The sequence below is a fragment of the Podarcis raffonei genome, chromosome 16 (assembly GCF_027172205.1).
Source record: "Podarcis raffonei isolate rPodRaf1 chromosome 16, rPodRaf1.pri, whole genome shotgun sequence".
Taxonomy (NCBI): Eukaryota; Metazoa; Chordata; class Lepidosauria; order Squamata; family Lacertidae; genus Podarcis; species Podarcis raffonei.
This window is the reverse complement of record NC_070617.1, coordinates 33,534,972-33,558,157: the sequence shown is the minus strand read 5'-3', so window position 1 is coordinate 33,558,157 and position 23,186 is coordinate 33,534,972. Positions and strand designations below refer to the sequence as shown.

At 47.1% G+C, this 23,186-nt stretch overlaps 1 protein-coding gene across 2 annotated transcripts in view; it reads right to left on the bottom strand.

The window, feature by feature from the left end:
* GALNT9 (polypeptide N-acetylgalactosaminyltransferase 9) overlaps positions 1-23,186 on the bottom strand; it is a 189,101-nt gene that overhangs the window by 5,513 nt on the left and 160,402 nt on the right. For both annotated transcript variants that reach the window (XM_053368595.1, XM_053368596.1), the window contains 3 exons: positions 22,017-22,202; positions 15,525-15,662; positions 10,890-10,985 (listed from right to left, as the gene is read on the bottom strand). In XM_053368595.1, the coding sequence (XP_053224570.1) occupies positions 10,890-10,985; positions 15,525-15,662; positions 22,017-22,202 (420 nt within the window). The remainder of the gene's footprint in view (positions 1-10,889; positions 10,986-15,524; positions 15,663-22,016; positions 22,203-23,186) is intronic.

The following is a 23,186-nucleotide window of genomic DNA, read 5'->3' as shown; positions in this document are numbered from 1 at the left end:
GTCTTACCCATAGAGGCAAGTGGCATGGGGCGCCGGGGCACCAAGTTCTGGAGGGTACCAGGGAAGAGGGGGAGGCTGGACGCGATGCCTCAGGGCATCAGCTCACCGCCCTCGCCCACCTCTGCCATGCTGTGCTGAAGCAGCGCCGCACCTGGAGCCTCCTTCTGCCATGGCCACTGTGGCACGAAGCGGCCAGCTGAGCCGGGAGGTGCCACATCTAGCCTCCACCTCTTCCACGCCAGAGGAGCCGCCCTCCAGCCGCTGCCCGCCTCCTCCAGCCCTGTCGGCAGTACTGTCCTCCCTAAAAAACTCTGGGAAATGGGGGGGGGGCACCGGAGGGTTCTTTGCACCACGGCACCGGATATGCTTAAGACGGCCCTGTCCTCCCCATCTTTCCGCGATGGCTTTCTGAAATGCTACAGTGGGGGATTCTGCATTCATTTTAACATGGAGCGAAAACAGCCCTGCCTATAAATATGCAGAGGTCCCATAAATGGCACCTGTTACTTTAGGGCTCTTTGAAAAGAAAAGAACGGAAGAAAAGGGAGGGGGAGGGGAAGGGGAGGGAAAGAAAGTTCATGCCTACCGCTGCTTGCAAGCAGTAATGGCTTAACACAACCAGCACATAATATGCTAATCTTTCCTGTAGGAGTAGAATGCCCTTTGGAATTCACTCTTTGTTCTCCTTTTTTAAATGACTAGATTGCATGTCGGAAGCTGTTCTTAATAAAGAAGCCATCTGCGGAGCAAATGCAAGGCACCAGGAGGGAAGGAAATTGAATGTGCTGGGGGGATGCAAGGATTTCCCCCTTAATGTACTGATTGTAGTGGGGTCTTACTGGGGGGGGGGCAGGGTTGTGAAAGCAAGTAAGAGGGGAGCTGGTGGTATATCATGAAGGCAGCATTTCTCAAAACCGCTGGAATTTCCCCTAAGAGTGTTTATAAACCCCACCAAGCCTGGAGCTCTGGGTTTTCTAGTTCTGTTTCCAAAGGGGAACTGATACAGAACGATACCCATGATATTCTTTCTTATTATTTTTAGGAAGATAGGTAGCTGCCTTCTACAGAGTCAAACCAGCGGTCCATTCCGCCAAGTATTGTTTACATGCCACCCCAACCTCTGGATAGTGAAAGACTCCAGGGGTTCCAGGAACTTACTCAGTGCTTGGTTTGCTTGGAAACGGAGACTGTGGTGTCTTTAGCATATGTGGTTTTATTTACACATGTACAGGTGAAACTCGAAAAATTAGAATATTGTGGAAAAGTTCATTTATTTCAGTAATTCAACTTAAAAGGTGAAACTAATATATGAGATGGACTCATGACATGCAAAGCGAGATACGTCAAGCCTTTATTTGTTATAATTGTGATGATCAATTATACAATCTGAGCATGGGATGGAGGAGCTCACAGCATTAGCATGCCTGCAGAGCTGGATTCTCTGTTAGGTTAGCAAAGGAGCCCCAAAGTCCAGTGCCATACAGTGAAACCTTGGTTCTCGAACTTAATCCGTTCCAGGAGTCGGTTTGACTTCTGAAACCGTTCAAAAACCAAGGCACGGCTTCCGATTGGCTGCAGGAGCTTCCTGAACTCAAACAAAAGCCGCATCGGACATTCAGGTTCCAAAAAATGTTCACAAACTGGAATGCTTACTTCTGGGTTTGCAGCGTTCGGGAGCGGATTTGTTTGACAACTAAACCATTTGAGAACAAGCAACTCTCTGCACCTCCAGCTTCCAGCCTTCTTCCACCACTCACTCACTCACTCACTCACTCTCACACACACCTTTTCAGTCCAGCCACTATTTGGCCTATTGTTCTCCACCACTTAGCTGCAGCTATTGCAACCTAGCCCATTGTTTGAGATAAGGATGAGAGCACTTAAGTGGCCAGCTAAGCTCATTGTCTTATAAAGAAACTTGTCTGACCAGTTCAGCAACCTCCTCTACTGGATTCTAACCCTCACTGGATACAGAATCACAGGCCTGGAATGGATCCAATGACACCATCCAGACTGACTCCCCCTGCCTCCCCAAACCCCTCTTAACACTATTATCTACACAGACTGACAATAGTTCTCCAGGTTTCGAGGACAAGATTATTTTCTAGCTCTTTTTGGAGTTGCTAGTGATTGAGCCCGAGACCTGGTGAATACTCTGTCACCCAGCTGTACCCTCCTCTGTTGTACAGAGCATTCACACTTGCTGCTAGTGCTGTGCTGAAAATTTATTTTGGTCCCCTGCCCCCTCTTCTAGTCACAAGAAAAGAAATTGGATTTGAAAATTACTGAAAGGGTAGAAAAATTCAGTGAAATTCTTGTATCTGGGATGCAGGATTTTCTGCTTTTGTTTTTCGTTTAACATGAAAAACCCATTACATCCTTGGCTATCCTGTCCCATAAGTATGAGAAGTCAGGAAGGCTGTCCAATGTGCTCCTAAGAACTGATCATCATTATTGTTGTTATTATTTAGAGAAAAGACTTAATTTTCACAAAATCAGTGCAGAAAGGGTTTTTATTTTTTATTTTTTTAAGGAAAAACAAAATTAGTCAGCCTGATCCTACCAATCTCAGGCACTTGGAAGCCCACCACCCCATTTTCTCACACTTCAGTTAAATCAAAGGGAAAGATATCTTGAGGTTAATAATGGAATGGGACTTTTTCAAATCAGGAAACATGGCTGGCTGGGGATCTGCTGGCCCTCTAGATGACGAAGGGCTCTAACTCCCATCAGCCCCAACCAACACTGTGAATGGTCAGAGATGATGGGATCTGTAGTCCCACAGAACCTGTAGGGCCACAGGTCCCCCATCCTAGCGGACAAAGCTTTTCCCTCTGAGAACTATCTTGACCATGCAGCAGAGGTGTTCTTCACCATTAGGGTTTAATAATAATAATAATTTGCAAAGCATATTTAGCAAGAAATGGTGAATCCCCACCATGAAGATGTGGTGCTTTTTATTATTATTTTATCTCAGCGGAACATTTTGCAGATAGCAAAGGGCTGGGCTCATTCTTATGTAGCCGAGTTAATTAACGTTCACAAAGCCGAAAAAGCTTCTCTCATTTCACCACAATTTGCAAAATTAATTTGGTGTGAGGGCTGCAGCTGCACCAGCCTCTCTCAAGGATGCTCAGGCAGAGAGTGTGAAGAGGTCTGACAGCTAGCAGCCGACGATGTTAAGCAGACACGCAAATAATCATCACCGCCGTAATAATAATTTTATTATTTATACCCCGCCCATCTGGCTGGGTTTCCCCAGCCACTTACAGGATATATCAAACGTAATAAAGCACCAAACATTAAAAACCCATCTCTCATCCTTCAAGCACAGACGCGGTCCCACCTGGCACTGAAACATTTCTCACGCCAACCTGAAGCTGGTTTGAAAGTGCTAAGCAAACCTCCGCATGCCTGCATTCAATCAATAGGTGGTTTGCCATGCTCTGTACATGCGCAGCAGTCTCAGGAACCTCAGGAGCTGGAAACCAACACCCAGGGGACAAAACCAAGAGTCAAGACCAGGATGACCCAGAAGCCAACCTGGGTGGGTAGAGGCCGTCCAATGCCTGAAGGTACTTCACTGAGAAGCTGCCATGTGCAATTCAGTGGCTCACCACAGGGGACAGTGCCCACAGATCTCAGCACCTCCTGAAGGCGTCGGCTGCTATCGTGAAGCAAATTTAGCTCCCTTGGATTCAGCTGACAGTCCCATTTCCAGACTAAAACAAAGAACTCAAACTGACTGATTCACAGAGGTGAACGACCGGGTCAAGGAGCTGAAGGCACAGAATTCTCATTTGGAGAAGGCATTGATGGCAAAAGGCAACTCTGGGAAGAGCTTTAGCGCAGCTCAAGCGAGGGTGTCAGGTGTGCGTGCAGGAGCCAGGCCTTGTGACCACCAGGGTTTTGCAGGACTGGGGCCTTCCTAAGTTTGTTCTGAAGAGGCAAGGCGTGGCCACACAGGTGAGGCCAATTGGTAACCCACAGGACCTGGTGGCAAGAGCCGGGAAGGGATATAAGGTCAGCATTTCCCTTTGGCTCGTTGCCACAGCAACACGCTTTCTGCCTTTGGCTTCTTGTTTCCTGACCCTTGGACCCTTGGCTTCTTGACTCCCAGCTCTCTGACCCTCAGACTCTTGGCTTCTGGACTCTCATTCCTGCTCCCACCCTGCCATCTTGCCCCCGGTCCCAACATTCTCAGCCGGGACTTTGATCGCCCATGGACCGGACCATGACAAGGTGTCTTGGCTCACATGCGTACGATATTTCATCCAGCTTTTCTGGTATGGATGCCGGGGGGGGGGGAGAGAAAATCAAAGCCCAGAGGCACATTCTCTGGAAGATAAAGTGTAAGGAAGAGTGTTGGACTAAGATAATCCTTGGATTTTCCTTCCAGCTCTATAATTCCATGATTCTAAGACAAGATGCTTTGAGGGTGACTGTTGCTGTTATAGTTATCGCCAATTTGCCTCCAGGCCGGGTTCAATGTCATTTTGTTAATTCACAAAGGGTTGTGTTTAACTAAGATGTGCTTGGAGTAGATCCATTACAACAAAAAGACCTAAGTTTATCATGCCCACTAATTTCAAGGGTCTACTCTGAGCAGGGCTAATATTGGATGTGGCCCAAAGTACCACCTAATTCCTTATGCTCCACCTCAGTTGCTAAGAACTTTCAATGGGAAACTTGGTGGTTGCCCACATCCTTGGGGTTCAATCATCCTTTACCATGGACTGAGTTTTTAATGAGGAACTCTCTGCCCTGTGGAACTCCCTGCCAATAGAACTTGATAACCCCCCTTTTAAAAAAAAAAAAACCCTGATCAGTTCAGACAGGACCTTGGAATATGACCCCCCCTTTTTAACCAACCTGTCTTTATTGATGTTGCTATTGTTGTTGGAGGATTCTGTGTGTGTGTGTGTGTGTGTGTGTGTGTGTGTATGCATTGCAGATTGTACATATTTCAATAAAACTAACACATCAATAAATAGTGTTATGACTTGGTGGGTGTCAGAATTCTAATCCCTATAATCCTAACAAGTGTTAAAATATAAGACAGGCTAGTTTCCTCCTGAAGTGAGCTGTGTGTGATGGGAGAGAAAGGGGGAGAATGCAGGTTGGAAAGGCAAAGAAAAAAAGATGGCTGATTTCTGCTTGAATCTAAGGGAGAAGACCCTATTGGAGTGTTAATGCTGCGAACCCTTCCATCATAGGCTCAGGCTGTATATATGTGTGAATAAACCACACATCACAAAGACACCACAGTCTCCTCTGTGCCTCATTCTCCAAAGGAAACACGAACCCTGGGTAAGCGCCTAGAACTCTGGGAATTCCACTTGGAGATTGGGGTGACACACAACAATATCATTAGAAACGTCAGAAAAATATAGGGCAGCCAGAACCATTTCCCCTCATCGTGTTCCTTTTGTACAAGGCAGGTTCTTGGAGGATGTGGACAGCCCCTCTTGTTTGGCTAACAGGAAAATGGCCAACATAATTAAAAGCCAGGTGAACTTGTGTCAGCATCTTGCTAAATAGGGCTCTGCACGAAAACCTTACTTGAATCTAATTAAGTGGCTCTTTTCTGTTTCTCTCTTCCTCCCCCTCCACACCCCCAATTTACCAAAGGCCAAATTTGCTGCGGAAAGTGCCACAAGCCCATCCAAGATGGATGTTGTGACAGTGACAACAGAGCACCCAGTTGGTTCAGCTGCAACAATTAAAAAGGGAACACACACACATAATTTTGCCTGTAATATTAATGTTCAAGCTGACACCCGCAGTCCAAACCAATAACATGTACGGCTAAACTTCAGGTAATTGTTTGGTGGGTGATAAGGTCAGAATTATTTATGCATGAACGCATGAGTGACAATTCATTAATGCCGTTCCAATTTGGAAGGCACATCAGAAAGAGCTAAAATGGCATTGTGGGAGGAGGGTTATGTGGGGAGGGGGGCCATCTGGGATTTAAATGATATCTGATTTTCATTAAAAAGTAAGGAATAGCAATAGAAGCATGATCAGAAGAGATTTTCTTTTAAACCTCAAGGCGCACGGAATAAAATAATCATCATCGTCTTTGAATGGTTAGGGCAAAATGCAGAGGAATGGTTTAGAATGAAAAAATAATAATAATTAAAGAAATGATTCAAAATTCAAGCCTAGAAATATGAATATATGGGCTGAAATCCCTATGGGTCCTGAGAAGATTAAAACTGTGTATTTAATACTGAGTCAAAGTTTAAAGGATTGGATGTGGTCATGACTAAAGACCTGAATTGCGCAGGGTGCAGGAGAGCAGTGGCGTCACAACTGTGGGGGGGGGCAGGGGTGGTGGTCGCCCCCAGGCACCATGTCTGGGGTGTGTGTGACAAGAAGGCACCCCGCGGGGCTCGTGGTTGCGCGAGCAGCCATTGCGCAGCCGCATGTGGAGGATCCTCCGTTCGCTGCTGTAGCCGCGAGCAGAGGATCCAGGCGCCGGCGGCAAACCGCTATGTATAGTTCATGTGCAGCGTTGCACGCATGTGCTGTACATAATGATGGCGCACATGCGCTGTACATAGCAGTTTGCCGCTGGCGCCGCTCGAGTGCCGTACGGACAGCGGTGGGATCCCTCTGTTGCCACTACAACTGCGAACGGAGGATTCTCTGTTCATGGCTGCAGCCACAAGCAGAGGATCCCAGTACTGTCCGTATGGCGCTGGAGCGGCGCCACCGGCAAACCGCTATGTACAGCACATGTGTGGCATCGCTATGTAGGGTGCATGCATCTTACGTAGCGACGCCGCACATGCGCCCTACGTAGGGACGCCCCGCCCCGGGTGTCACAACGCCTTTGTTTGCCCTGGTGCAGAAGAGAGATGGATTGACAGCCTTGGGGTTGGTGGTGGGAGGAGGTGAATGCATAGTATTATAGTGTTGGGAAGGTCCTGGTAGGCCACCCAGCACAACTTCCTGCTCAATGCAGGAAAACCAGAGTTAGCACCCCCAACAGGTGGCTGTCCCAACATCTACTATAAGACATAGATTCCACCACCCCTCTAGGCAGTGGAGGCTGGTCCATTCAGGGAGATGGAGTGCTGCGTTAGCAAACTCAGTCTATCCCTCAGCCAGAGCCCCACATGCCTTAAAAAGAAAATGTGTATAAAATCCATGAATGCATGTTAATTGTGAGCTGGAAATACAAAGTGTATGTGTGCAAGTTGTTGGCAGAGGAATAGCTGAAATGTTTTGACTGCACATGGAAACAGCACAACTATGCATCCCATTAGCATTTTCTTTGCACAGAAAATGTGTCATACAGTTCCTGTAACATAAAAATCCATTTAAAATATCAAATGGTTGTTGGGGTTTTTTTGCTGGCTTCTTTTTTTTTGCAAGAGACGAACTGAAAGCCAGTGTGGTGGAATTAATAACACAGGCACACACATGATTTTATTGCGGTCCATCGACCCAAAATACACAGTACAACAATAGTATATGGAAATATTAAGGTGTAGGATATATACTCAGGACACCTGGGTTCAAATCTTTGCAGAACTATGAGGCTCAAGCTTATGCATAGCATCTCAATAGGCTTGAAGAAAGAATGCCCAATGCCCAGGGCTGGCATCAAGGGTTGGCATGCCTGTGTATCTGCTGAGGACCCGCTCCTCAGTGTGGGCCACTGACAAGAGCTCTTTAGATCTGCTGCAATGAGGGGGAAGATTCACTGAGGGTGGGGTCACAGAAGGTCTCTTGTCAAAGGGCCCTCCCAAACTTGGAAGCAATACTGACCACACCTCTCCATCCTGCCCCCGGACCCCTGGTGCCTAGAAACACAGGAAGGGATGTAGGAAGTGGCCTCATACTAAATGAGAACATTGGGTCCGTCTAGCTCAATACATTGGTACCTCGGGTTAAGTACTTAATTTGTTCCGGAGGTCCCTTCTTAACCTGAAATTGTTCTTAACCTGAAGGACCACTTTAACTAATGGGTCTTCCCGCTGCCATCGCGCCGCCAGAGCATGATTTCTGTTCTCATCCTGAAGCAAAGTTCTTAACCCAAGGTACTATTTATGGGTTAGCGGAGTCTGTAACCTGAAGCGTATGTAACCCGAGGTACCACTGTATTGCCTACTCTGACTGGCATTGATTCTCCATCTGTGCAACTTGTGCAACAGAGGGCAACCAAGATGATCAAAGATCTGGAAACTAAGCCTTATGAGGAGCTCTTGAAGGAGCTGGGTATGATTAGCCTGGAAAAGAGGAGGCTGAGAGGAGATATAATAGCCATCTTCAAATATCTTAAAGGTTGTCACATGGAAGAGGGAACAAGTTTGTTTTCTCCTGCTTTGGAGGATAGGACTCGAACCAATGGCTTCAAGTTGCAAGAAGGGAAATTCAGACTAAACATACAGAAAAACTTTCTGACAGTAAGAGTTGTTTGACAGTGGAACGGTTTCCCTTGGGAGGTTGTGGACTCTTCTTCCTTGGAGGTTTTTAAGCAGAGATTGAATGTTCATCTGCCAGAGGTGTTTTAGTTAAGATTCCTGCATTGCAGGGAGCTGGACTAGATGACCCCTGGGGTCCCTTCTAACTTTAATTCTATGATTCTAGAGTTTCCGACAAGGAGTCTTTTTCAGTCCTGTCTGGAGACACCAGGGAATGAATCTGGGACTTTCTGCATGCAAAACAGATGTTCTTTCACCACCTCACCCCTTCCCTGAAATGTATCTCATCATTTGTAATCTAGTTGTACTTATGGATGGGCAAATATGTCAGTTATGTTCACTCTCAGTTTAATATTTTTCAAGTCTTACATTTACTTCTCCACATTTCCACACAAGTTTGTAATGTCTTTTTAAAAAGCCTCATGAAAACTCACCAGCGTTTTAGTGAGAACTTATCCTAGTGTACTGTCTGGCTTCGGGGAATCAGCTCCCTCCCACGGGGCAGCCCAGAATCAGAGAAACAATAAGCATTCTTACCAAGCAATTTATTCAATAATTCACAGAGAACGACGAAGGAATGCAGCTTCCCTAAAATGGTATTTCTCTATCTGAGCTCCTCCCCCCTCCTTTCCTAGCAACAGCACTTCCCCTTATGGCGGCTGCCAGGGGCTAATAGTCTCTGAGTCCTTTGCTCTTCCACTTTCAATGCACGCCGGGTTCTGGGAGATGGAGGGTCAGAAATGCTCTCCGGTGATAATGTGTCAGCTGGCTGCTCTGTCTCTGTCTCCACCTTCTCTTCTCCCGACACCTCCCAGCTCTTCTGTTCACCCGTCTCTGAGCTGTGATCTTCCTCAAACCACTGCTATAATTCAATACTGCCTTCTTCTTCTCTGGGAAGCTCAGGAGGAGGTTCCTCCTCAGTCTCGTCCCCCTCAGTTCAGTCCGTGACATGTACACATGTTCCCCTCTTTATTTTCAACTTTCTTGGGCACATGAAACTAACTACAATTACCTTGAATTTCTGTTACAGATAGGTAGCCGTGTTGGTCTGCCATAGTCAAAACAAAAAAATTTTTTCCCCTTCCAGTAGCACCTTAAAGACCAACTAAGTTAGTTCTTGGTATGAGCTTTTGTGTGCATGCACACTTCTTCAGATACACTGAAACAGAAGATGCCAGATCCTTCTATATAGTGAGAAGGTGGGGAGGGGTATTACTCAGAAGGGTGGTGGGAATGGGTGATTGGCAGATAGCTGTGCATATTGCAGTCGTTAAGAGTCGTCAACAGGCTCATCACAGCTATCTGCCAATCACCCATTCCCACCACCCTTCTGAGTAATACCCCTCCCCACCTTCTCACTATATAGAAGGATCTGGCATCTTCTGTTTCAGTGTATCTGAAGAAGTGTGCATGCACACGAAAGCTCATACCAAGAACTAACTTAGTTGGTCTTTAAGGTGCTACTGGAAGGGGGAAATTTTTTTTGTCTTGAATTTCTGCTTAACCCTCAAGAAAGAAGGGCATTTTCGCTGGCCAGGTTTAATTCAAATCCATCCAACCTCCTTTGGGGAAGGTTCTCAGGCAGGGTGGAAGGAGAAAGAACTTGCCCATGTGAAGACCACCTGGTGGAAACCCTTACACATAAGGTTCTTAATTGTAAACTATATGCTGATCTCCATCAGCAATTTCTAGATCAACTCTGCATCCCCAAATGGAAACCAGAGTTGGAGGTCATACATCTTCTATTACTGGGGAATGATCAGGAGCTCACCAAGTTAGTGGCTAAACATCTCTATTTGGTTTTTTGTCGTCAAAATACACTGCAGACGTCTGATCTCCCTGGAGACCAAGAGATGTGATGATAGACTGCTCTGCCTCCTTTCTTTTAGCAAATGTTTTGGGCCACTGGGGAAGTGGTAATTCTGCATTGATTTGTTTTGGATGTTTGTATGCGATGCCAATAAAAGGTTTGATGATGGTGATATACACATATTTGTATTCCATCACCCCTAATAACATGCATTTTTATGTCTTGCTACCACTCAGCAGAGATTGGGGTTTAGCGGGCCACTACTTTAACATAACATTAAGGGTGATCCCCCCGCATAACATGAGAACTCGTGGGCATTCAATGAAGCTGAATGTTGGAGGATTCAGGGCAGAGAAAAGAAAAATAATTAAACTGTGGAACTCACTCCCACAGGAGGCAACTTGGATGGCATTAAAAGAGGGTTGGACAAACTCATGGAGGATAAAGCTATCACCAGCTACTAGCCACAATAGCTGAGCTCTGCCTCCATGCAAAGTTTGGAGGCATGCAAATTGCAAAGGACAGCTGTGCTTCAGTTCAGGTATTGGTTCAAGAAGTATGAATCAGGTAGTTTCTCCTTAAAATGCAAACAAAATCAAATTTGCCACGGAAGAAATGTAATAACATATGATCTCATCTACCTGGGAGGACATGCCGTGACACGGGTAGAGAATGGCTTTGTCATCGTCTTCTGCACCCTGGTCCAAACAGAAGCCACTGGCTTTGCTGTTGCGAACCTGAAATCAACATCAGGGGAGGAGGGAGGGGAAAAGAGAAATTTAACCAATATTGTGATGTTCTGATGGATGTCTTATAGGATCCTAGCTCTGGGATGGGGAACTTCCAGGTGATGATGGATTCCAACGCTCACCAACCCTGGCCAGAATAGGATGATGGGAGTTGAAGTGCAACAAAATCTGGAGCAGTGAATGCTGCTTCATTTGAGCAAATGGGGTAGTGGTCCACCAACCACCGTGTGCCTTCAGCTAGCTCTCCTGCCTGCCTTCTCACTTAAAACCAATCCAGGGGCTGGCAATGCCTGTCAGCTGCTTCTTCTTTGGTCTCAACGCTGTCCTTCTATTCTAGAACAGAACAAGGAGGAGCATGGGGCTAGAACTACCATTAGTTAGCTCCACATCTCATGGGTTCTGGCTCCACCTACTGTTGAGCTCCCAGCCTTCTACCTTACCAGTCTCAGTGGTTACCAACCAACACTTATCTGGAGGGTATCATGTAGGTTGGCCTTGGTGTAGGGGAATTCTCTAACCCAAAGCCTTAGTGGAGGGCAGGGGGCAGGTCCTGGTTCGAGCACCTACATCTCCCAGCTGTCTTATATATTCTCACAAATCTCCACAAAAAGCTTGCAATACCTTGAGAAGCAGAGTTTCAGACAAGGGACATTCCTATCCCTGGCTGGGGATGTCAGGGGTTGAACCTAGAACCTTCTGAGTGCAAAACAGATGTTCTACCACTGAGCCACAGCCCTTCCCTGTTCTGGAGCAGCTTAAACTTATTTTTAAGCAAAGTAAATAGGATGCTAACCACCAGGGAGTTTCTCTGAAGGAAGAAAAACACACTCATTCACTTCTCCTGACACCCCATTAATCCTTCTTTTGCGTATCAGTTAGGGGCTGTGTAGCCAACTTGTTCTTTTGCGAAAGCAGACACGAATTGTCCTTACAGGCAGAACACACACATATATTCTGATGACTTGGACTAGACATTTATTTGCGGAGTATGACATGAAAGATGATGAATTCGGAATACGCATCGTAAACAGCCCAGTCCCAATCCCACTCTGACTAACCCTGATGAGAAATCTGGATCCCATCTATTGGATGAAAGCCATCACACTCCCTGATTGCCACCTAAAGATAAGCACGCAGATCCTGCTACAGAGGAATGTCAGAAGAGACTTGCTGGGTCAGACCAATGATTCATCTGGTCCAGCATCTTGCTTGCCATCATGGACAACCACATACTTCTAGGAAGCCCACAAGCAGAGCTTAAAGGACACTTGCCTTCGATGTAGCAATGGGCACAAACTTGGAACTTGCTCCCACAAAAGGCAGGGGTGGCCACCAACTTGGATGGCTTTAAAAGGGGACTAGACACATTCATATTTGACCGTCTACTAGTCACCACAGCGCTGAGAGACCCCTGTTCCCCCTCACAGGGCTACAGTTCCCAGAGTGGTTTTACAATCAATCCCTCTTCTCAGGGAACTTTGGGAATTGTTGCTCTGGGAGTTGGCTAGAGGGTCTCTCAACAACCTTAATGAACTACGCTTCCCAGAAGGCTTTTTGAAGAAGCCACGACTATTTAAAGTGGTACAATAGTTCTTCAAATGTACAGTGCAGATGGGGTCTATGTTCAGCTATGGAGAAGTACCCTGGCATCAAGCAATAAGTGGCACCCGCCCTGTGGAACGCCCTCCCACCAGATGTCAAAGGGAAGAACAACTACCAGACTTATAGAAGACATCTGAAGACAGCCCTGTTTAGGGAAGCTTTTAATGTTTAACAGACCACTGTATTTTAATACTTCGTTGGAAGCCTCCCAGAGTGGCTGGAGAAACCCAGCCAGATGGGTGGGGTATAAATAAATTACGGTATTATTATTATTATTATTATTATTATTATTATTATTATTATTACTGTGGAAATCGGAGTGCTGGGGGAGGTGAGGGTCTCCTAACCAGTTTCCTCACCTTTAAAAAACTTTTTCTGGGGAAAGGCATGGCTGTGAGCATCCTTGAAGCTTTCCATCCCCTTCTGCTCTGAGCCACAATATAAATATTGTCTGACAGCACAGCATGCCACAAGGCCACCCAACCTGCCTTCCCAAGCTGCTGCCAATTAAAGAATGCCAACTGTTAAGCGGTAGCAGAGTCAGTTTACGACAAGTGTGCTACCCAGGTATAAGGCGACGACAGGCATTTTACAACTCATCCTTTAAAAAAAAAAGTGACTTCAGTTGGTAGGAAATATATTTTTACAACCCTTTCAATATCTTTTATATCCACCTCAACATATTTAGTTCCTTCAGCCTCTGGAGTCTCAGTCTGGAGACTGTCAAATAAGCCACAAAGCTGTGGCCCAGCAATGGGAAATTCATTCATAATTTCTTCTGAAATCATACTACCTGTGATATAGTCCAAACCAATACATAGATTTCATAGAGTTGGAAGGGGGCCACAAGGGTCATCTAATCTAACCCCCTGTGACACAGGAATCTTTCACCCAATATGGCACTTGAACCCACAAACCTGGGATGAAGAGTCTCATGCTCTACCGACTGAGCTATTTAGAGGTTGAACATCTCTGATCCAAATCTGACACAAGCTCATGAGCCTGCCTTAAGGAAACAATTTCAGTCTCTGCCTTGCCACCCTGTTCCACCTGCAATATGGGATTTGAAATATTGCCCTACTTGCATCCCTGCTCGGCTTTTAAACACTCTTTCCTCCCCTCCTGGGAGGGGTGATCCCTGGTTCTTTCTTGTCAGGTACTGCAAGGTTCTCAGGTAGGCCCCTTCAGGGGCGGAGGAAGGGGGGGACGGTGGGGGCAGGCCACTCCGGGTGTCACCACTGAGGAGGGTGACAAAATAGTGGGTGGCACTCACCACGGCAGCGTGCCCGAGCCACATGTCTCTCCTTGGAGTGACGTGGTGGCTTGGGTGCCCACAGCATAGCTGTCAACCGTCCCTTATTTGGCGGGAAAGTCCCTTATCCCAGCGCTGTGTCCCGCTGCTGTCCCTTATGGATGATGTCCCTTAAATTTCCCGGGTTTCAAAGGAAGCAGCTCCTCTCCCTCCATCCCTGCCGGCCGGCCAGGGAGGAGGGAGGCTCCAACTGTGTTGCTTGGCGGCGTTGCTCACCCAATAAGGAGTCTAAGAACGACTGGGGGGTGGAGCTTGCATGCCTTGTGCCAATCAAATCGGCTGCGTTGCCTGGGGACTCACCTTTGCTCAGCACTTCCCAGCAGAGAGGTGACAGTGGTTTCCCTTACTGCATCCCCTTTGCCACGTTGCTGTGCTGTGGCAACCACTGCTTGAGGCTTCGTTTGGTTGGTGGCTGGGCTTTCTGCCTTTGGCTCGGAGGGGCTCAGAAGCTGAACATACCTGTGCTCTGAAAATCCCTTATTTTGGCTGCTGATCCCTTATTTTCGAGGCTGCTGGCCCCTTATTTTCAAATCTGTAAGTTGACAGCTATGGCCCACAGGGTCCACACTGCCCCAAACGGTCTGCCCTCCACTTCCCCCTCAGCTGTAGGGCAGCTGTGTGGGAAGAGGCAGGCAGGCTTCTCGAAGGCCCTGCAGAACGTCCTGCCCTGGCTTGCCCTGCCCTGTGGGTGGCTGGCCCCGCCCCTGGGCACAGGGCACAAACACTGCCCCAGGCGCCCGATCGGCTTGCTCCACCACTGGGCCCCTTAAGGACCTCTTTTGCCTATGAAGAGGCTTGGAGGAAGATACCTGAGAGCCTCGCTTAGAGAAAGAGCGGGCAGCATTTTTCATACTCCAAAAAGAAGGACTGATTGCTAAACCGCTCTGAAAATTATGAGAGGAACAGGATTCTTATGGGGAAACCCATGGCTATTTAAAGTGATACAATGCAGATTTAAATGTTTAGTGCAGATGGGGCCTAACTTAGCAAACCATGTTATGCAACCCATTAACTTTAGTAACCATTGGCGACTTGGTGGAACACTCTGTCACAAGGGACCAGGGCCCTGTGGGACTTGACATCTTTCCACAGGGCCTGCAAGACAGAGCTGTTCCGCCTGGCCTTTGGTTTGGACTCAGTCTGACCCTTATGTTTTCCTCCCCTTATGGTTTAGATCTATGGGCTACTATTAAAATGAGGCTGCATTTTAAATAGTATTTAACTTGTATTTTAAATTGGTTATTTATTTATTTTATTTCTTATTGTGATTTTACTGGTGTTAGCCACCCTGAGCCTGGCTCTGGCCAGGGAGGGCGGGGTATAAATTAAAAAAATTGTTGTTGTTGTTGTTGTTGTTGTTGTTGTTGTTGTTGTTGTTGTTGTTATTATTATGCATGGGACTAGTCAGGAGGAAGGGGACACACATACAGGCACCTGCCCAAATCAAGGCCTGGCTGAGAGCCCTGAAAGGGCGAAACCTCCAGAACTTAGATGAACTTCACTGCTGAAACAACATCTGTCTTTGGTCCACATTCCAGTAGAAAAGCCCTCCTGAACTGGGGAAATGGAACAGTAATGCAGAGGTGTGACAGACATTTAGCACCATACATTACCTCCCCGTAAGTGATGGTATTGTTGTAAATTCTCATCTCAGGGTAGACATTCTCCAAGTACCACTTAAAACTTCGGCACTGAAGACGTTGCCGCAGCGCAATTCTTTCGGAAACATCCCCGAAGTCAACGCCGGGGTTCTGCAAAACAAAAAAAACCCCACAGGCCAACAGGAGCGTATAAACACAGAAATCCTATTAGGCCATTTTCCAGTCAATTTCATTATTTGAAAAATGCTCATTGTTCATTTTGTTTACAAGAGGATTTCTCCCTGTCTCTCTCTCTCAAACTCCCCCCCCCTCTTGCCGTGTAAGTAGCTACTCAGTCTACAACTGTCCTTGAGAACAGGGAATAAATATTAATGAACCTTTGGTAACAGAAAAGAAGATGATCAGAAGTGGGGGTGGAGAAGGAGAATGTCAAAGTTTGGCTACCACAGCATTCAATTTACTGTCTGCAGTCAAGAAACAAGCAGGCAAAGCTGTACAGAATTAGGTGAAGGAAAGATGCCAGCTTGTTAAAAGAATGCCTTGTAAACAGATTTGTACTGAGTTCAAAAAACGCATGTATATACCTGCATATGTATGCTCCAGTGAGCATATGCGTTCCCATGTGAGATCATGCTCCCTCGATTCATTTCAGTGGAGAGAGCAGCTCTTTTTGAACTGTATGCATTGTGATACCCCCTCCATTGCAATGAATGGGGGAAATCCTGGATGAGGCGCTCTAAGGCTGGATCTACATTGCTTTGTAAAAACGCTATTAAAGGCGTTAAAAGTTATACTGTATAGTTCTCAATGCAATTTCCCATTGTCAACGGGTTGCTCTGCAGCACCCTCTGGTGTCACGTTTTTATAATGCATTTTTAACGTCATAACCGACCAGTGTAGATTCGCCCCAGGTGTGTCTTGCAGGTTCTGCACATTGAAAGAATCATGAAGCATCACAAAGGGGAAAGGAGATACTTGGGAGGGAGGGTTTCTGCCCTTCCTAGTCCAATATCTTCATTTGCCCCATTATTTATTTGTTGTTGTTATGCCATTAATAATTAATTAATTAAATTTGTATACTGCCCTATACCCTATACATGTAGATCTCAGGTTGCTTCACAACATAAAATCACAATATAAGAAACAGAAAAATACATAATATGTCCTCTATCATAAGGTCTTTGGTCAGGTTACAGCAATTTAAAAAGTTCAATATTAAAAACAGCGTAAAACAAATTACAGTCAAAGCAATAGAGTGGAGCCTGAAAAAATTTATCTATCTCAGGTGTCACAGGAAGAGGAGTCCCACAACCTAGGAACTGCCACAGAGAATGTCCTTTTCTAGGCCACCCCCTCACAAGCTTCTGAGGGAGGTGAAACTACCAAGCGGTAGTGTGGAAGGAAAGACCACCCTCTGGTCTTTCACATATCTGAGGCCAAAGTATTGCTCACTCTTTTTCCAAATCACCGATAACCTCCATGCCTCAATTCACCCCCTGCTTGAGGACCAATGGATAGTTGAACGATTTTAAAGTATTTGAGACTTGTTTTTCACTTGTTTAGGGGTTTCTTTAGGTTTTTATTGATGGTGTTTGTCGTAATTTTTTCAGTATCTCTATTGTGCCTTATGTCACTTTAAATAATTTCCACTAATAATAATGTGCTTTAATTTTGTAGTTTTATGCTGTGAACTGCCCTGAGCTCTTTGGATAAAGGACTACACAATCAATCAATCTGTCTCCCATTCCCTCATATTTTTCAGTTTTCTTTTCCAGCTGATTCTCAACACTTTTTGGCTACTGAGCATAGTAATAAAGTAACTACACTAGTAGGACTGCAAGAAGTTCTGTAAGGAGGACTTTGTGAAATATTGCAAGAAAGACTTTGAAAAGAATTATTAGTTAAGGACAATTAAAAGTAATAGAGAAATTAAGAAATGCAGAACAAGTGATAAAGAACGGAAAATATTCAGAGGTTGTTGACAGAAGTCTAAAAATATTGTATAAGGTAAGAAGAAGAAGAGTAGAAGAAGAGTTTGGATTTGATATCCCGCTTTCTCACTACCCGAAGGAGTCTCAAAGCGGCTCACATTCTCCTTTCCCTTTCTCCCCCACAACAAACACTCTGTGAGGTGAGTGGGGCTGAGAGACTTCAGAGAAGTGTGACTGGCCCAAGGTCACCCAGCAGCTGCATGTGGAGGAGCGGAGATGCGAACCCGGTTCCCCAGTTTACGAGTCCACTGCTCTTAACCACTACATCACGCTGGCTAACATAAGAAGTTATGTTAAATGATTGTTGGAAAATTATATGCTAAAAAGTTAATATGTGTGTGTGTGAACATAGTAATAAAGACTTGGGGTATTTTTTTGTACTTTAGGGTCCCCCAAGTACGCTGATACAGAACCTGCCTCTTGTTTTTCACTGCCCCCATTTTGGCTATTTTTTGTCAGCAGTCAGCACCTGAATTCAACATTAGAGGAAGTGATAGACGGATCAATAGACAATTTAAAAGCCACTGTGAATCCACCGTTGCAAAGCAGTTGTGTTCCAAAGGAAAGGAAATGGTGGTTATTTTTGTGATTTTTAAAAACCATTTTCTTTTCTGGAAGGCTGGTTTATGTCTGATAAAGCAATGTGCCTTTATTTTTCTTTCCCTAAAGGCCTGCTTTATAGCTCATTGGAGAAAATGATCATATGAAAGTAATGGAAGAGAAGAAAAGACCGAAGGTTTTCATCACACTTAAGTGCTTGCCGCAAGGGCCATTTGTAAACATCTCAAGCCTCGTTTTGCTGCAAACCGTGCCTTGGCACCTGTATGCTGAATCAGGCAGGACAATGGAGGGAAAATGATATTGCCATCACATGAGAAAGAAGACTCACGATAAAAAAATGTTATGGGTAAACAGATTATATTTATTAAAAGATAACAGACTAGGGGATTGGCAAATTAACCAAGTAATACACACCTGGGCAGGGGAATAGCAATAAAGGGAATGGGGATTCAGTCTGTCCCAGGAGGAGTGCTTGTGGCATTCCGTCTCCGGTTACCCTCAACCCTGAAGGTTCACCTGGTATTCCACTGGTCCCTACTGAGTCTGGTGGCCTTGCCCGACGAGTTCCACCCAAACTGACCACGACCACAGCCAGTTTTGGTTCAGGGGGAGCCTGAGTACGAGGTGGAGCGCATACTGCAGGGGGAAGCTCCAATATCTCATCGACTGGAAGGGGTATGGGCCTGAGGATCGTTCCTGGGAACCAGCGGCCAACATCCACATGCCTGTCTGCCTCCGTGATTTCCATGTGACGTACCCCAGCAAGCCTGGTCCGGTTGGGGGGGGCTGGGAGGGGGGATGGTGTGATGGCCTGGGATTTGGACTCGGAGGCTGAACCTGAGGGATCCCAGCCTGAACAGGAGTCCCCGCCTCCAGAACCAGCTGAGCCGGGGCTGGGGCCTGAGCCTGAAGGGTCCTCACCTGTGCTGGATCCTCAGGTGCAGGCACCAGCTGACTCTGCTCTGGCTCCTGAGGTGATGGAGGATCCATTGCCTGCAGGTGCTCCACTCTCAGCCCCGTCAGGGGAGGCTGAGGTTGCCTCTGAGTCTGGTAACCCTCCAGCCTCTCCTGAGCTGCAGAGGCTCAGGGCAGAACGGCGGAGGGAACTAAGTTCCCGCAGGAGGAGTGCTCGCCTCCAGGCCAGGAGAGGCGAGTCACCTGTGGACTGGGGCTGCCCTATGCCTCGGGGCAGATAAAAGCCAGCCAGCCCCAGACCCAGGTTGTAGGAGCAACATTGTTGGTAGCCTGTTCCTGCCTGCACCCTGTCCTGCTCTTATGCCAGAGTTCCTGACCTCACCCGACTCCCTGCCTTGGACTCCACTTCAGCTTCGACAGACAGCCTCCATACCGCACCCTCGACCTCGGACTGGACTCGGACCTAGCTGCACGATTAACCCTTGGGACCAGCACACCCATCTACTGGGCAAGTTTACAGACACACACTGTAAATAGCAAGATTTGTTTAGATTCCCGCCATTGGTATGCCTCAGACATGCACAGCGTGGCTCCATTGGCCAGCCTTCACCCCAATGTGCATGGCCAACCCAACCCAAATTGCCTCATATATTAACACAGGCCTTACTTAAACCTGTTCACCTGCATGGACAAAATGTCAATTGAGCCAGATTAAGGAAAGCCACTTTGGCCCTTCAGAGGAGGTGGAGTTACGGGCTTCACAGCCCCACCATGTGCGCGGCGGCTGGAGGCCAGCCCTGTGCGATTGGGAGGATTCCTGGCCGTGTCATCCCCTGGCCAGCCAATCAGCTGGCTCTGGGGGCGTGGCCTGCCCTATTTAAGGCAGGACGCAGCCTGGGATCTCCCTCTTCCCCCCCTGCCAGCTGTTCCTATAAGGTTTTCATTTCCTTGACCTTGCTATGGACCTTGGTTGGTCACTTTTGAGGGGCCTGGGAGGAATTTTTCCACTTGACAAATTGGCACCAGCCACTTGGTTTTTGCCTACCTCATAGCAAATCATCACAACTTTCTTGGTATTGGGGGTTAAAGGTAAAGGGACCCCTGACCATTAGGTCCAGTCGCTGCCGTCTCTGGGGTTGCGGCGCTCATCTCGCTTTACTGGCCAAGGGAGCTGGCGTACAGCTTCCGGGTCATGTGGCCAGCATGACTAAGCCACTTCTGGCAAACCAGAGCAGCGCACGGAAACGCCGTTTACCCTCCCGCCGGAGCGGTACCTATTTATCTACTTGCACTTTGATGTGCTTTCGAACTGCTAGGTCGGCAGGAACAGGGACCGACCAACAGGAGCTCACCCCGTTGTGGGGATTCGAACTGCCGACCTTCTGATCGGCAAGTCCTAGGCTCTGTGGTTTAACCCACAGTACCACCTGTGTCCTTGGGGGTTAGGCATTGGTATTGTTCTGTAGATGGAAGTGGGGAGGTAGTGCCATCACCTGCCCTGCATATTAAAGGGTAGTCTGATAAAGGATTCCGGGGGCGTGTGGCCCTGTCTGAAGCCTAGTGAGGTGAGGGCCTAAGGCACGCCCCCTATCGGTGACCCCGGGGGAGTTCCTAGTTGTTGTGCATCAGCAGGACTCCCCCTACTGGTGGTTAACCCTTCCTGGACTTCAAGCGGATGGGCTGAAGTTGGATATAGTCTGTTAGAACCAATGCCTAAGCCAATACTGCTCATCATCTGTAACCAATAAAGTTGTGGCCTTATTTGGCCTATTAACCTGCATTGTGTCATTATTTCCACTGGGGGGGGGACTCGCCACCCAATGGCCCTCCGGTCACACAGGTGATGTCCAACAGTGTGGAGAAGACATAAAAGAGGAGACCCAAAACCAACCAATGACTCCCTCAAAGACTCCTACTCAGTCCCCAAAGAAAGGGCCACTAGCCATGCCCACACTGCAAAGGGAAGGGTGGTGGGTGCCAACAGAAGAAGAGGGAAGAGTGTGGGGCAGAGCTAGCTTCAGTCTCTGCCTATTGGGCAAAACTGCCCACATGCTCAACCGCATTCTGGCTAAACCATCTCTCCTCTTCTCCTGGGGAAGGAGGGTATGGTAAATCATCACACCCTATATGGGGGGATGGCATTCTGAGCATGTGCAGAGTTCCTTTTCTTCACCACTGCATAAGAGCTGCTTCACATTTTACCTGACACGCCAGATACACCAAATGCTCCACACTGCTGCAGGTTTCCTTGGATTGTACACCAATCAGCCCCAGCCAGCAAGGCCAATGATCAGGGAGGCTGCAGTCCAGCAACATGGGAACCAGAGCTTGGAAAGTTCATGTTTAAAAGGAGCTAGTTCTAGTTCAACATGGCCCAAGTGATCCTCAACAAGGGGGCAGCGGCTATGGCAATTAAAGGGCAACAGATGCAAGGGTGTTGTGCAGAGAAGACTGAATATTCTCAGGTCCCTCATCAAACTGCAATGTCCATTAAACTTTAATTAGTTTAATGTTAAGTAAACGTCCAGTGCGCTTCCAACGCCATAAATCTTATCTCAGCAGAGAATTTTGTGCAGCGGTTGAAGAAGGCAGGAGAGTCAGTACCTTTCAATGAAGAATCCTGGAGCAAGCACTTTGGAACTCAGGAAAAACTTTATTTACAAAAAAAAAACCAACCCTGGCGATAAAGCACACATGCTTTTATCTCCGGCATAAAGAAAACTTTACTCTAAACTTAACTCATATCAGCAAACACACCCATGGCCACAAACTGAGTCTGCGAGTCAGGTCAAAGGGGGGAAGGAAAGGACACACGGGTGAACTGACTATTTATACAAACTAACCCACATTCTTGGATGCTTAATGACTTCCAGCTGCTCAGTGATTAGAGCGACTTGTTACCTCTTAACCCTTTAGTACCAACATGCAACTTCCAGGGTGTGTGTGTGTGTGTGTGTGTGTGTGTGTGTGTGTGTACACCAGCAACCGTCAACAACTCTGCAATGTCTCTTTGAGAGCCTTCTCAGCCTGCCCTTACCGTCATTGGTATGTTCCACGCCATGTAAACATGCGACTTGAAGTCGTCCATCCAGACTTCAGCAGCACGCAGTGCGTTGCGCTTTGCATAGTAGTCAATGTCGTTGTTGTAAGGTTTCTTGGTGCGCTCGATGTGGGCGACTCTGGAGCAAGGCAGCACCTCCATGCTTCCGCCACACTGCCAGACCTGTGACGATGCAAAGAACAAAGGGAGGGAGGAATGAACTAAGGCAGCGAAGCGGCATGGTGAAGGCAGTGGAATCTCAGCCAGGGTTTCAAATGTGGGGCTCCAGGCCCTTGGCAACCACCCCAGTTCATATCTGATTCCCAGCAATATCCCTTCTCACCAGAATACATGCCTCATTGGTTCTCCTTTGCAGCTCAAGTGATTTTGCCTGGCTGGATTGTGCCCTTGAACTCTGATAATACAGGCAAGCCTGATGATGATGATGATGATGATGATATATTTATACCCTGCCCATCCAGCTGGGTTTCCCCAGCCACTCTGGGTGGCTCCCAACAGATTAAAAACAGAATAAAACATCAAACATTAAAAACTTCCCTAAACAGGTGTCTTCTACGAGTCAGATGTTTATTTCCTTGACATCTGGTGGGAGGGCAGTCCACATGGCGGGTGCCACCACCGAGAAGCCCCTGCGTGGGGGAGGGTTTGTGTTCTGGGTCATAGTGCGCTTGCGTGAAATCGCATGCAATTGAAAGCTCTGTCCCCACCCCTTTGAGTGATGTCTTTTATGACATTTCCAGGTCACTTCTGGCTTTGGTCCTGTGTGCGTGATTGCACACATATCGGTTGTGCCTAAAATGGAGGTTGCCTGTAAATCTTGTCTGGATGGAGGATAGAGAGGGGTTTCTGAATGTGTGTAGGAACTAACCTGGTCTACAAAGGAAAAACTCATTGCTTTGCCTACTTTCACCCTTGGCTAGTGGTGGCAAGTGGCTCCCAGGAGCTGAAAAGTGTTCCCTAGCCCTGTCTCACAGAATATGATTGGAGAGCCAGTGTGACGATAGTAGTTAAGAGGGATAGTCTTTTGCAAGCTGAGTTCCAATCCACGCTCCACACAACGTTTCCTGGTTGTGTTCTGCGGAACAGGTTGTGGGCACATAACTGCAGCATCCTCGGGAGGCATCCTTTCATGCTCTTGCCAAATGT